At 42.2% G+C, this 15,443-nt stretch overlaps 1 protein-coding gene across 1 annotated transcript in view; it reads left to right on the top strand.

Annotated features, from left to right (window-relative positions):
* The first annotated feature begins 2,099 nt into the window (after positions 1–2,099).
* The window catches only part of Fhip2a (FHF complex subunit HOOK interacting protein 2A), a 28,223-nt gene continuing 14,879 nt past the window's right edge, over positions 2,100–15,443 (top strand). The window contains exons 1-5 of the mRNA XM_090345797.1: positions 2,100–2,418; positions 8,301–8,379; positions 11,089–11,258; positions 13,172–13,276; positions 14,329–14,451. Coding sequence (XP_090201923.1) covers positions 2,374–2,418; positions 8,301–8,379; positions 11,089–11,258; positions 13,172–13,276; positions 14,329–14,451 — 522 coding nt within the window. The 5' untranslated portion in view covers positions 2,100–2,373. The remainder of the gene's footprint in view (positions 2,419–8,300; positions 8,380–11,088; positions 11,259–13,171; positions 13,277–14,328; positions 14,452–15,443) is intronic.

Raw genomic sequence — 15,443 nt, 5'->3', positions numbered from 1 at the left:
ATTTTTTATGTTTTAGAAGATTTAAAGTTTGTTTGTTTGGGGGTTTAGGTGTATGACCAGGTAATTTATCCTAAAAATTGGGAAATAAGCACCAGAAAATCAAATGCTGCCATATGTGTTTCAAGATGATAAAACTCACCTTTTTTTGTTTTGCTTTGTTTTGTTGTTGTTTTTTTTACTAAGGAGGGGGGATTCACCCTTAAAGGAGAGTGTCCATTGGCCTTGTGGAAACCAATGTCAGCATGCATTGGTTCCAAAGATGATCATGGGTGTGACAGATTCTATTACTGTTGTCCCCCACTTGAATGTAGTTTATTCATTGCAGCTTCACTGTATCATGGGTATTTTTTAAATAGGTAAGTAGTGATCTCTCACCTATCACAGGAGTTACGACCCAGAAATCCTTTTGATGGGTGAAAATCCGTGAACTGAGATATAGTGAGGGACAATTATATACAGCTGCTACTTAGCAGATTTTTGCCCATGGTGGGGGTCTCTGGAATGTAAATCCTGCCATAGGTGTGGGATCCCTGCATTGTTCAAATGATTCACAGGATTTCTACTCTGTGGCTGCTAAGCTTTGTCATGGACTTGCTGTGGTAGGGAGAATTCAAGTGGTAGTCCTGAACAGAACCACCAAAGCAGGCTATTGTTCTGATGTCTATAAGGCCAACATACTCCAGACTCCTGTTTGAGCTGATAATCCAACCCAGGACTAGCCATGCAACTGATCAACAAAGAGAATAGCAGAAGTAAGAAATAAAACTTATAAACTAAGGCTGCTACTGACTACAAAGGCTACAATGTGTGTTACCTCTCCTTGAATTCTGTAGTGAAGGAAAGCAGATGTCTATAATCTATGAATGTCTAGTGTCTATGGCAATAGGGTTTAGTCACTCCATGTGAGGCCTGGGTATGTTGAAAGGCAGAATTATTGAATATTAAGGTTGAAAATCTAAATTAGAGGGGCATGGCAAACACAAGGTACCAAGGCATGGATGAGTCAAAGATCCAGGACAAGGGGCAAAGATACCCATGTTTTTATTGGTTGAGATGGGGAACTTCTAAACTTTTTGCCCCGGCTGGTCTGGAATGGGGATCCTCAGATCTCAGCCTCCAGAATAGCCAGGACTACAAGCTTAAGGGAAGACATCTGGCTCTGTTATGTAGTGGTTTGTTTGTTTGGTTGGTTTTTGGTTTTGCTGCTGCTTGCTTCTTTGCTGGTGCCAGTACTAGGGCTAAAACTCAGGGTCTCCCTTCCCTCACTTAGCTTTTCCCATTCAAGGCTGGCACTCTACCACCTGAGCTACATCTCCACTCCTGGCCTTTTGTTGCTTCATGGGAGCTAAGAGTCTCACCTACCTCCCTTCAGAGGCTGGCTTTGATCTTCCGATCTCAGCCACCTGAGTAGGGGATTGATTACAGACATGAGCCAATTAACATCATCTCTTCATCTAGTCCCAGGCATTTGGTGGTCCCCTCCTTCACTTAATATTTTCCAGGACCACGTGATAACCTCACAGAAAATGCCCTGCCGAATTGTTTAGAGCACATCATTAAAGTGGGTTCTTTAAGGGAACCATCCTAACGCCCACTCATGCTTTTGAATCTTGCTTTCATGTGGCCTGGTAATAAGATATTCCAGTCAGTAAAGCTACTTTACTGCATTGGTTGATTTTGTTCAAATTCTTTACAAAAAAAAAAAAAAACCAACCCTGTCGGTTTTTTGTCTTTTCTTACCAGTCTTCCAATCGAGTCCTTAGAAGACGAGCCTTCGGATGTAACACACACATGGGGATGATCAGGCTTCAAACGGGCCTATGACTATTTCTGAGGGTGGCTGAAGGAGACCTCGGCCTGGGAGGGCCGCGCGGGAAGGCGCCGTGGGGGCGGGGACGGGGAGGCTCCGCCCCCTGGACGCCCCGCCCCTCCGCCTCCGGCGCGCGCCGCCGCCGCCGCCGCCGCCGAGCCCGCCCCGCCGGACTCCCAGGCAGGTCCCGCGGCGGTGGCGGCGGCGCCCCCTGCAGGCGGCGGCGGGCAATGCGGGCGGAAGGAACTGGAGCTCGGCTGCCACCGTGTCCTAGCCGCCGCCACCGCCACTGCCGCCGCCGGGGCTCCGCGGGTCCCCAGCCCGTGCCCAGCGCCCTCCTCACCGCCCGCTCCCCGCGTCCCCGCGCCCGCCGGAGCCGCCGCGCCTCCCGCTCCGTTGCAGCGGCCGGGCCCGGCCCCGCGTCAGCCCTCTCTGCTCGTCCTCCTCGCCCCGCACCGGCCTTCACTCTGGAGCGGCCCCGGCAGCCGCAGCAGGGGCGGCGGCGGCGCATCGAGGAGCTCTCCAGGTCGTCCCGGGAGAGGCTGCTGCAGTCCCGGGACAGGATGTTCTCCAAGTTCACCTCCATCCTGCAGCACGCCGTGGAGGCGGTAAGGCCGCGCGCGGGCCACGGGCGCACGGCAGGCCGGGGACGGCAGGCCGGGGACGGCAGGCCGGGGACGGCAGGCCCGGGACGGCAGGCCGGGGACGGCAGGTCGATGGCGGCGGCCTAGGCGCCCTGCGGGCCGGAGTCGGCCCGGGGCTGGGCGACGCCGCCGCGCCGAGGTCGAGGCTGGGAGGGAACCGGGGCGCCGCCGGCCCTCGGGGGCGCCGAGCCGGGCCTGCCCGGGTGGGGCCTGCTTTTCGTTGCCCCTGGCCGGCCTGAACCTCCCTCTTCATCCCCCCACCCCCGGCCCCAGGTGGCTCCGAGGGCGGCCCGGCCCTCCGGGCAGGACTCGGTGGTGGTCTCCGCCCCCCGTCGGTGGGGACAGGGCATGGGGAGCACCTGGCCGGACGCACCCCCAGGCTCCCAGACCGTTAACCTCCTTTACAAACTAAAAGTGGCCGGCGTGGAGCCAAACGGGAGCAAACGGCCGCACGCGCCCGTCTGTGTTTTGTTTTGCTTTGGGGGGGTGATCTGGAGGGGCAGGGGTGTGGTCGGGTCCTGGGGCTGGAGGGGCAGGGGTGTGGTCGGGCCGTGGGGCTGGAGGGGCAGGGGTGTGGTCGGGCCCTGGGGCTGGAGGGGCAGGGGTGTGGTCAGGCCGTGGGGGGCTGGGGGGGCCGGGCGGGCCTCATCGAGGTGCTGGCTTGGGCTTTCTCCAGCCCGGCTTCACCTCGTCCCACCCCCCCTTACCGATCGATTATCTGCGATGGGAGTTTGCAGGGTTCGATCGAGTTTGCTTTCCACAGCTTCCAAGCTCACCAAGGCCCAGGCCAGCTGTGCCCTTGTTTTGTCTGATACTGCACTTCCTGGAAGCTCTCGGGTATATCCTGAAATTGTGCTCTTTTGAGGAAATAGGCCTGGCAATGAAGGAACATGATGAAAATACCCTAACAGACTTAAAAGGCAAAAGCACCCTCAAAAAGAGAATTGACTTCCTGTGTTTCAGTAATAAGGGGGGTCTGTTGCTTTATTTCACTTGTTTCCTTTCTTCTGGGAGACTTGCCCAAACTGAATAATGCATTCTGTGAAGAAAACAGTTACTTTACTCCAAGTGGCATTCTTTTTCCACGTTTCAGTTATGTGATACAGCACTTTAAAATTCAGTTTAAAAAAAACAATGACTTTTATAGTAGGATAACAAAAGTAAAGACTAATTTGGTTTATGAAAGAAACACTTTACAATTTAAATGATCAGTGGGAAATATTAAAAACAAACAGCTCTGAGGCAAACGTTTGAGGAAACAAATCTAGAAAGACAGGTTGTCAGAATGAAGGACACATGAAGGAGATAAAGTTCTGTTCTTAAAAAAATTTGTCATCATTGTGATGTTTAATCTTGATTGTATTTTAAATGTTTTACCTTCATTAAGTAATTGTACAAAGGGGTATAAAATTTAAAATTTCAGTTTATAAAGGCAGTACATCTTGATCAATGTTACTCCAGTTGTAGATTTTTTTTTATTTTATTTTATTTTTTTGCCAGTCCTGGGCTTGAGCTCAGGGCCTGAGCACTGTCCTTGGACTTTCTCAAGGCTAGAGCTCTACCACTTGAGCCTCAGCACCACTTCCGGCTTTTTTCCATGTATGTGGTACCGAGGAATCGAACCCTGGTTTTCGTGCATGCTAGGCAAGCACTTTAACCACTAGGCCAAACTCCCGGCCCCAGTTGTAGATTTTAAAGACAACTTTTCCTTTGGCTGTCTTATACACAGGCAATCTATATAATATCATTATGTAAAATATTATAAAATTTATTTTTAAAAACTAATATTTTGTATTAGTCAAGATATAAAGAATCACAGCAGGACTTTCCAACCTAGTTTTGTCACTAGCCAGGTTTTTGAGTTCATTGGCTCAGCCTTCGCATGATTTGGTTTGGTTTTAAATGGTTGACCAGATACATGTTCCAGTAAATGAGGTTAGATGCATTATCTTTTGTATTGCTTAATTGTTTTCCTTACTTCCTGATAACTGCTTACAAAGAATAAAATATAAGATGTTTTTCAAAGATTAGTATTTGAATAAGGGTTAGTACGCTAATAGACCATGTTTTCAATGCAGTAGATAAATTCAATTTGATTAAAAACAAGAGTTGTGGGGCTGGGAATGTGGCTTAGTGATAGAGTGCCTACCATGAAACCCTGCGTTTGATTTCTCAGAAAGAGCCAGAAATGGCATTGTGGCTCTAGTGGTAGAGTGCTGTGCTAACCTTGAGCAAAAGAAGCTCAGGGACAATGCCCAGGTCAAGCCCAGGACTGGCGCACACACACACACACACACACACACACACACACACACACACACAGCTGTAATGTAAAGGGTATCCAGTGGCTCACACCTGTAATCCTAACTACTCAGGAGACTGAGATGAGAGGGTCACTGTTTGAATCCAGTCTGAACAGATAAATTCTAGAGACATTTATCTTTAATTAAAAGCCAGAAATGGAGTTGTAAGTCGCGTGGTAGAGTGCCAACTCTGAGTGGAAAAAGCTAAATGAAAACATGAGGCCCTGAGTTCAAGCCCCAGTACTGACACAAAAGCAAAGCAAAACAAAACAACCCCCCCAAAAAAGCTTTAATGTAATTTTTGCCTCCATTTCCAGACAAGACAGTCTGCCTTGTAGAAGTGATTGGCTGATCAGTCTTGTACAGTAAACATGTTCTTATCCTGTTACCCATTTATCACTCAGATCTGAAATCAAGCCCATTTTAAAGCTAATTTCAAGTTTCAGTTGGGTTCTTTTAGCATAACTTTTCCTAAAGGTAAACACCATACTTACTATTTAGTACAGCTTTGTTTTTGCTGAGGGCCTGTCTAGTCACATACTATACTAGAGGTTATCTCCTCTTAAATTCCAGCCATTTCCACCTTTAGGGCAGATTTAATCCACAGGATACAGGACATTGTCCCTGTAGTTTTATGTGTTTTATGGAGTTCAAAATTTAGGTATTATGTGTTCTCTTTAAATTATAGGTAAGAGTAATGGTGATTACTGGGACCAGCTATTATTTAACAATCTGAAGAATTAAATCTGAAAAATGTGAAATATTTTTTATTATTAATGTGAAGAAATTATTTTTACAAAAGAACATACATGTAAAATTTGTATACATAAGTATCTTTTAGAACAATCTTCATGTTTATGACTATCTCCTTAATAAAAGAGCCATTTTACTTTAAACAGTTAATATTCTTCAATATTATTCATAAATCTACACTGCTGTGTATTCTTTTCCAACAAGTGAGCTCTTAACTTCAATCCTGTCATTCAGCAAATGTTTTCATGAGCCACCAGGAAAGCCTGGCACAGTGCTAGGGAACTCAGGTACATGTATTGTTTATCACAGTGCTCACAGTCTTAATTAGAGACACAAGGCAGACAAGTTCAATCATAGTTAAGAATGCTCAAGACTATGATCTAACCCCTACAGGCAGATAACATAGAGTTCTCTTACCTCTACCCATGGACCAATTGCTGTCTGTTTAATTTTTTCTTCATTTACATGTATTACGGAAATAACGAGGTCCATTTCATAGACTGTTGTGAAGATTAAAATTAGATGTGATGGAAATGCATGATGCAGTGGCTGGAACCTAATAAATACTCAAAAAATGTGAATCATTGTTAGTATTTGAATGATTGATTTGGGAGGTTAGGAGTAAGTAACCTGACCTGTTTTAGGTCATCGATGTAGATGAAGGGTATGAAAATGGAAGGTTATCCTACCCTTTCCCACGTTCCCAGAATAAAACTCTGGCTTTTTTCTAAGCTGAGCTGGTAAGCACTGTACTTTCTGACCAGTAATGAATGTTAGTGACTGGTGACAGGTAGAGGAGTCAGGTGCCTCAGGTATTCTCATCCACTTTTGGTTGGAATGGTGATTTAAGCACCATTTAATCTCTGTATGATATAAAGTTCATTCTGAAAATCTTAGTGCCGATTCACAGATAATGTTTAAACCCAGAGTGTAAATGTTTTAATGTAATGATATACAAGTCATTTGCATGTTGAAATTACTAACAAAAACATTACTTACGAAGTAAAGAAATTTATTCATGTTTGAACAAGTGTCTACCGCCTGGAAGAGAAGTATTCTGGAAGTAATAAATGCCCTTCTGCTTTGAACTTGGCTGTTTCTACAGCAGAGGCCCCCCACAAATTCTGTGGCTCTTCTGTGGTCTAGTGACTTACTGCTCATTCTCACGAGTAGAAATACTCTGGGAAAAGATACTATAATTCTGTTGCCACCATAGAGGTTAGAAAAATTGAACAAATCACTGCATTTACTCTTTAAAAGCTAGATATGGGTCTTGAAACAACCACTATTATTTATGTTTCTATCACTTGTTAATACATTAACCATGAGAAAATAAACCTTCCTGGGATTTGAACATCTGAAGTCTTTTAGAAGATTTCACAGCATCTTATTAAAAAGAAGTGAATGTTTATAATTCCTTAGCCCATTTTCTACACAGCATGGTACAAAGAGGCAAGTGAGGAAGAGCAGGTATTCATATGTGAGGAGTGTTAAACAGTTTTCAGGTCATTTGTTTTTCATAAGTGCCTCTTCACTTTCTGGATTGAGACACTTGAGATTGCCGTGACCAATGGTCACAGTTTACACAATAGCTTAGAAGTTGGTTTTATAGGGTTATCAACTCTGAGGTCAGTGCCCAGGACACTAAGATGTCAGTGGAAGTACAGGAGTAAGCTGGTCTCCTTTAGGTCATCTGTGTAGATGAAGGGTGTGAAAATGGAAGGTTATCCTACCCTTTCCCACGTTCCCAGAATAGAACCCTGTTTTTTCTAGCTAAGCTGAGCTGTAACCACCATACTTTATGACCAGGATGGGAGAGCTCTACTTCTTTGCTTTTTTTAAGAAAGATTGGTGATTGAGTGCCACCAAAAGTCATTTTTCTACCCATTTAACATAGTTGGAAAATACTTATTGGTTTGCAGTGAGATGGCTGACGGGTTATAATTTTGGTCTTAAAAATTCTGAAGTGAATTTCAAAGCTTAAAATGCAAACCATCTTTGACTTTGTGGAATTTAAATTGGTAATGTCTTGTTCATGTAGTTATTTTGCTAAAAATGTATACTGCCTAATCCGGGCTTAAAGAAGAAAAGATTTACATCAATATGTCATTGAAAGCAGGGTACAGTTAATCTGATTATGGCATTGACTTGGCTGTGTGTCTTGTGTGTGGTGATGTGTAACTAGCTGCAGAGCAGACCTCGTTTTGCATTGCACAGTCCTGGTACAAAGATCTCTTGTTATCAGTAATTGTAGATATTGCTGTGTTTTGATTTAACTATTTTTAAAGCCATGTAGTTGGATAGGGGAGGTGAAAGGCCACTGTTCTAATTAATAATAATGTTGATAAAAGCCAGACATTGGTGGAGTATGCCTGTAATTTTAGCTAGTCAGGTGACTGAGATCTCAAGAATCTCAAGGTTCAAAGCCAACCCAGATAAATGAAAAGGAGACCCTTGTCTTCTTTTAGCCAGCAAAAAGCCCTAAGTTACGGTGTATGGGTCAGGAGATAGAACCCCCATCATCAGTGGGAATAGCTGGCAGAGTTAAGAGCACACCAAATCTGATCATAATAAATCCTTATGATCCATAATGATTAATAAATCATTTTTTACTTTCTTGGCTTCAACTCCCTTTATTTGTCTTTGACATCTGCATTGCTGAATCAACTTAAAGCCAAAGTTTGATTTTTATGTTGCTTTTGCATTGTAATGGACAAAATAGACTTGCAGTTTTGAGGAAACTTCTAATGGCCATGTTATTAATTGTACCCTTTTTGTGCATTTGTGTAGCTTGCGCCTTCTCTTCCTTTACAAGAAGATTTTGTTTATCACTGGAAGGCGATTACCCATTACTACATAGAGACTTCAGGTAAGGAGCAGTGCTGGTACTAATGCAACAAAATTTGTGAAGTACTGACATATATCTCAAAATAAGTTTTCAAGGTTGTTTTATATTTTAAGAAAAGTTATCTTTAGTTTATCTTTGAGATTTATTTATTCATCATTTTATTTATTCATCTGAAACTAGATCTATTGAGCATTTGTCAGCCATCGGTTTTACCCAAAGGGATAGGATAGAAGTAGGCAGTCAAAGGCTGGGGGTTTGGCCTAGTGGTAGAATGCTTGCCTAGCATACACAGAAACCCAAGTTTGATTCCCTGGTGTTACATACATAGAAAGAAAAAAACAAAACAAAAACAGAAGGGGTGTTGTGGCTCAAGTAGTAGAACACTAGCCTTGAGAAAGCCCAAGGACAGTGTCCAGGCCCTGAGTTCAAGCCCCACGACTGGCAGTCAAACAGACAACACTCTTGTCCTGGGAGAGCTTATGTATCAAGAAGACAAATACAGAAAGTGTGCCAGGTGGTAATTATGGAGCAGGCTGACCTTGAACCACAATCCTCCTGTCTCCAACACTTGAACAGCTGGAATTACAGATGTGCAACACCAAGCCTGGCTTGTTAATTTACTTTTTTTTTTTTTTTTTTTTTTTCGCCACTCCTGGGCTTGAGCTCAGGGCCTGAGCATTGTCCTTGGACTTTCTCAAGGCTAGAGCTCTACCACTTGAGCCTTAGCACCATTTCCAGCTTTTTTCTATGTATGTGGTACCGAGGAATCGAACCTGAGTCTTCGTGCATGCTAGGCAAGCACTCTACCACTAGGCCAAACTCCTGGCCCCGTTAATTTACTTTTTAATTTAAGTCATCGCTTTATAGTTATTTCCTCATAAATAACTGTAATCAAACCATGCTTGAACATTGATTCTTTCTTGGAGTGTGTGTGTGTGTGTGTGTGTGTGTGTGTGTATATAGGAAAAAACCTTTTTAAAATTAGAAGCTGAATTACAAATCACCTTTCATTAGTATGAGGCTACTTATAGCAGAACATGAAATGAAAATTAGTAAGTTAACAATTGGCAATTTTTTTAATTGTTGAGATAATGTATAGAGGGGTTACAGTTACATTTGTCCATTTGTCAAGTAGTAGGTACATTACTTCTTGAACATTGATACCCCTTCTCATGTTTTTGTCCCCCTTTCTCTCTCCCATCCCCTCCCAATCATCTTGTTTTCCCTCTTCCTGTCTCTATTTCAAATAAACAAATAAATGTATTCAATATACCAGGTAATGAAGTCAGATACGTAACCACATGAGATTAACCATAAGGGGAAAAAAAGAGAAAAGAAATAACTACTCATGGTAAATTGAGGACAACAATCACAAAGATAAACCTCTTGTTTTCATAGCCTAGAGTTCATTTTGTTTAGTCTCATCCTATATGGCCATATGTACTTAGCTTTTGAGCCATTGTGATCCTCTGCTAGAAGAATCCTAGCTGTGTACTAATTACACAATGAGGGAAACCAGAGAGCCTATGTTCCTTTGAGTCTGGCTTACTTCACTTAATATGATTTTTTCTAAGTCTTTCCATTTCTTCATGAATGGAGCCATGTCATATAGTTGGCAAATTGTAACTGTGTGTAAGGCACTAGACTTCACTTGTATTATACCACAGAAATCCTGTAGCAGCAGATACTGTCAGTCATTACTTCCATAATAGAAATATCAGGGACTGAAGCTTAAGTACTAGATCATCCAGCTACAGGTATCAAAGCCAAGAATTGAATCCAGGCTGCCTGAACTGGACACCTCATTCTTAATACTCCCATTCGGCATCCCATTATCCACTTGCATCCTGACCTTGTCCCACTGCTCTCTCCACTAAGCTGGGTATCATGGTTCCCCCTGTGTATGTGTGTGTGTGTAAGTGTGTAAGAGAGAGAGAGAGAGAACGAGAGAACAGACACCACAAGATGGCCAGCACGCAGATGTGCTGCATGTTGTAAAGTGCTTATAACTTTCATGCTTTATTATTAAGAGTAACTTAACCTTATATGATAAAGAAATATTGATAAGACTAGTTTTCTAATGTCAATGAACTTTCATTTCTGAAGCTATTTAATATTAGAATTCTCTTGAAGAGCAACTTTAAGGAAAAAAAGAGCTTTGAAGTAGCTGCCGTTAATGAGAGGAAATGGCAGGAATCGTAATAGCAGATTTCATTTTGGCTTCTCTGACTTGTTGGATAAAATGGTTTGAGGGCATTAAGTGAACCACTCCCCAATGCTCAAAAGTGCATGTCATAATCAAAAACAGAACCTGCCCTGTCCAGGTAACCAGGTTACTGAGCATAATGTTCAAGGCCAACCTGTTTCTATACTCAAAGACTTAAAATTAAGGTCTTCTGAACTGGCTAAGTAAAGGGAAAAAAATTACTGACAAGTACATAGAAAAATTTGATGTTACAGATATTTTTCTGACCCTTTTCCCATTTTCCACATAAGTGCCTCATTTCTCATTTCTAAATTATTATAGGTGAATATTAACTGATTGATTGTATTTCAGAATATTGATTCACTCTGAATAAGAGTGTAGCAAACAAATCAATTTTAGAAAAGATAGCCTTACCATGAACAGTCCCCAGTTGGAATAGGAGTGACGGGGGGGGGGGGCATAGAGGGTATTTTAGGTGCAAAAGGATATGTGAGTATGTTTGATGAGTATTTTTCATTGTGTAGATGATAAAGCTCCAGTGACTGATACAAACATCCCATCCCATCTGGAACAGATGTTAGATATACTGGTTCAAGAAGAAAATGAACGAGAGTCTGGAGAGACAGGCCCATGTATGGAATATTTGCTGCATCACAAGATCTTGGAAACATTATATACCTTAGGGAAAGCTGACGTGAGTTCCTAATCCATACCATATTCTTGCTTTTAACACACATGTCTTAGCTATAGAGATACATATTATACATGACAAGATTGAAGTCAAGATTCTAGGAAAAATAATTGTGTGGCCCATATACACAAAGCATCTTCCGAGATAGCAAAGCTCCCAAATGCTCTCAACAACAACTTGTAATAGCACTGCTTAGACATTTATGAAAATGAATGTAAGCACAAATGCTCAGAATAGAAGGAAATGAGGAACGACCTGACAGTGAGTTAGGAAAATTACTTTTTGTTGTCCTCCAAACATTACTGTTCTGATTGTAAGTGAACTGATGTGTCGACACTTCCATGTTTATGTGTAATAAATTTTGAAAACTTTGTAAAGCTACTATCACATAAATACTGTGGACCACAGGATCGCTGATGAAAATTGTGCATTGCTTTGTAAGAAGGGATATGCTGGGAAATGTGTCAGGTGATTTTGTCATCATGTGACATGGCAGTGTGCACTTACACATGTGCATTGGTATACCTAGATGGCATAGCCTACTACACACCTCCACTTCAGCCTGTACAACGTGGCATTGCACTGAATAGTAGCAACTGTAGCACAAGGTGACGTAGCATATCTAAACATAGAAAAGGGGGCAGGAGTTTGGCCTAGTGGTAGAATGTTTGCCTAGCATGCATGAAGACCCAGGTTCAATTCCTCAGTACCACATACGTAGAGAAAAGCCAGAAGTGGTGCTGAAGCTCAAGTGATAGAGTTCTAGCCTTAAGAAAGTGCAAGAACAGTGATTAGGCCCTGAGTTCAAGCCCAGGACTGGCAAAAAAAAAAAAAATATTTTTTTGAAGGTACAGTAGGAATAAATATCAAGAAATTTTCAGCTCCATTATAATTCTTAGGATTATGAGCCCTTGTTGATAGAGACATTGTCATGAGGTACACATCTACTGACAAAGCCAAGGTTTCAGAAGCTGTGGTGGTGGGAGGAAAGAGGAGAAGCCTGGGGTCCAGGCTAAGCAGCCCTGCTTGGAAGCTACTGGGAGACTTTGATACTCATGCCTGTAACCTTACAGTTTGAAGCCAGCCTGCTGGGCAGCAAAGTTCATGAGGCTGTTATCTCCACAAAGGTCCAAAAGCCCACCACAAAGCTGGAAGTGACGCTGTGCCTCGAGGGCTAGGCGGTAGCCTTGAGCTGAAGAGCTCAGGGACAGTGCCCAAGCCCAGAGTTCAAGTCCCTTCACTGCCCCCCCCCAAAAAGTTATATTGTATTTTCACTGTTTACAGATAGCATGTCTGTGAAAGTACTTTGGAAATACGCATTTTACAAGGGTATTTTAACTGTGAGGCCATATCACCTGCTTAATTATAGAGCAAATCACTGTTGATTCCTACTTTCTCCACAATGTGAATAATCATCAGGTCTACCTACTTTATAGCAAAATAACAGACTTGCTCTAAAATTTTTATTTTTTGCCTATAATAGTGATAAGGTAAAAACTTGCAAATAATTGAGAACAGTTAGAATAAATTATAGTCGTTAATATTATAGAATTCTTTTCATTTACATGTATTTGTATGTATTAGGAGGCCTATCCTCATGGTGGGAAGTTATTTGATAGTCATTAGCGTGATGAGACCCTGCTTTTGCTCTGGCAGAGAGCCCACTTCTTGTTACCTCCCCACTACCTGGATGACTTTGCCTGTCCAAATTCTGATCACAACAACATGTCAACATCATGCTGTTGTAATCACATGAGGCCATGGTCTCCTGTTAAGCTGAGGTCTCAGCATACATGTCATTATGCTTATAACATGGGTCTCACGTGTCACTGTGCTTCTCAACATGCCAGTCACTGATAGTGCTTGTGTTACCTGTTTCTCTCCTGTTGGCTTTCCTCTTCGGCCTCCATTCCCAGTGTCCTCCAGGAATGAAGCAGCAGGTCTTGGTGTTCTATACGAAACTTCTGGGAAGAATCCGGCAGCCCCTGCTCCCACACATAAACGTACACAGGCCAGTGCAGGTATTTTGTCCCCTTACTTAAAATAGCTGGTTTGATTTCTCTTAGTAGGATTTTTTTTTTTTTAATCACAGTAAGCTCATGTTGCCTCTGTAGTCAATCTCAGTTTGTCTTTTTTCAATTTTTTTGGTCAGTTGTGGGGCTTGAACTCTGGGCCTGGGAGTTGTCCCTGAGCTCTTTGGCTCAAGGCTAGTGCTTTCCCACTTGAGCCATAGTACAACTTCCTGTTTTCTGGTAGTTAATTGGAAATAGGAGCCTCACAAACTTTTGTGCTGGCGCTGGCTTTGATTAAACTGTGATCCTCAGATCTCAGCCTCCTTAGTAACTAGGATTGTAAGTGTGAGCCACCAGTGCCTGGCATCAAAGATTTTTTTAAAATAACATTGTAAAGGAGTAATACTGCTTTTTAAGAATGAAGTTAACAAGGGAAATTAAAAGTAGCAGGTCAGTAAACAAATAGTTGAATTTTTCTTATATGATTTTATCACTTGTACTTGTATTTATATTCTATTTAGAAGTTTATTATATACTTTTATCAACTTTTTATGGTAATTAACTTGAAAAAAATCCTAGCAAATTTGTTTTTCTATAGATGATTATAAACATCGTCTATACATTTAATATGAAGTATTTGCATTACTTGAAAGTTTTAATGTCTTGAAGGGCAATAGATGGCAATTTAGAGGTCTTAAATTGTTTTACTGTTTTTGTTGTTGTTTTTTTTGTTTTTTGTGGACAATGGAGCTTGAACTCTGGGCCTGGGTGCTATCCCTGAGCTCTTCAGCTCAAGGCTACTGCATTACCCTTGGGCCTGGGCATTGTCCCTGAGCTCTTCAACTCAAGGCTACTGCCCTACCCCTGAGCCACAGCCCCACTTCCTGTTTTCTAGTGATTAATTGGAGATAAGAGTCTCAAGTTCTTTAAGTGCTATCTGGCTTTGAATGCTATCCTCAGATCTCAGCCTCCTGAGTAGCTAGGATTATAGACGTAAGCCCACACGTGCCTGGCTTAATTATTTTACTTAAGTTAAAGAAGTTTTTTTTTTTTCTTGACAGAAATTAATTCGACTATGTGGGGAAGTGCTGGCAACACCAACGGAAAATGAAGAAATTCAGTTTCTCTGTATCGTGTGTGCAAAGCTGAAACAGGATCCCTACCTGGTGAACTTTTTTCTAGAGGTAAGCTGCACTTCTCAAACTTCAAAATATGCTTGCATTCAGATCACTATGAAAATTGAATTCTATGAATATCATGGGAGGAATTGGGTTTTGAAAGTTATCAGAGAGCTTGTTTCACTTCCTAGAATTATTTTGCATTTAATATTACTGTTTATTCTAACTTGAAATCTCCTAGGAAAAGAGATTTTCAAAGAATGTAGTTGAACCAGATCTTTGTGGCAGTATCGGCATAGACAAAGTACAAAAGCTAAGGCCTGGACAGCGAATGTCTTACTAGAGAAATCAGAGGTGGACAAGCTAGCATTTTGGTAGAACCAGCAGCTGGAAAGCTAGCTCTAGTGGATCATTGGCCTCCGTACGATGGGATGGCAGGTGCCAATCTAGGCATGCTACCAAGTTGTGGTTTACCATCCAGTCCAATAGCATGGTTGGGATTGGGATTTTGTTCTGTTTTTAGAGCCCTGATCACCAGATCATAATTGACTTAAGTCTACCCGTGTCTTGGATTTAATTTCCTATTGGTTTTGGGGGTTTTTTGTTGTTTGGTTTGGTTTGGTTTTTTGGGTCAGTACTGGTGCTTCAATTCAGAGCTTAGGCACTGTCCTAGAGCTTTTTGTCATAAGGCTAGAACTTTTACCACTTGAACCACTGTTCCACTTCCAGCTTTTTATGGTACAAAATTGTAAGTAAGAGTGTTATGGACTTTTCCTACTCAGGGTAGCTTCTAACCTGGATCCTCACATCTCAACCTCTTGAGTAGCTAGGATTACAGGCCTGATTCACTAAGTGACCAGAAATTTCCAGTTGTAAAAGTTAAAAAAAAAAAAAGTGGGGTGTGTACAGTCCCTGAGCTTTTTTACTCAAGGCTTGTGCTCTGCCACTTTGAGCCACAGCACCACTTCTGGTTTTTGAGTGGTTAATTGGAAATAAGAGTCTCACAGGGACTTCTGCCCTGACTGGCTTCAAAACTCAATCCTCAGATCTCTACTTCC

Source organism: Megascapheus bottae, chromosome 15 (assembly GCF_031878675.1).
Source record: "Megascapheus bottae isolate mThoBot1 chromosome 15, mThoBot2.hap1, whole genome shotgun sequence".
Lineage (NCBI taxonomy): Eukaryota > Metazoa > Chordata > Mammalia > Rodentia > Geomyidae > Megascapheus > Megascapheus bottae.
The sequence above is the reverse complement of the archived record's forward strand: the minus strand, read 5'-3'. Positions and strand labels throughout refer to the sequence as shown.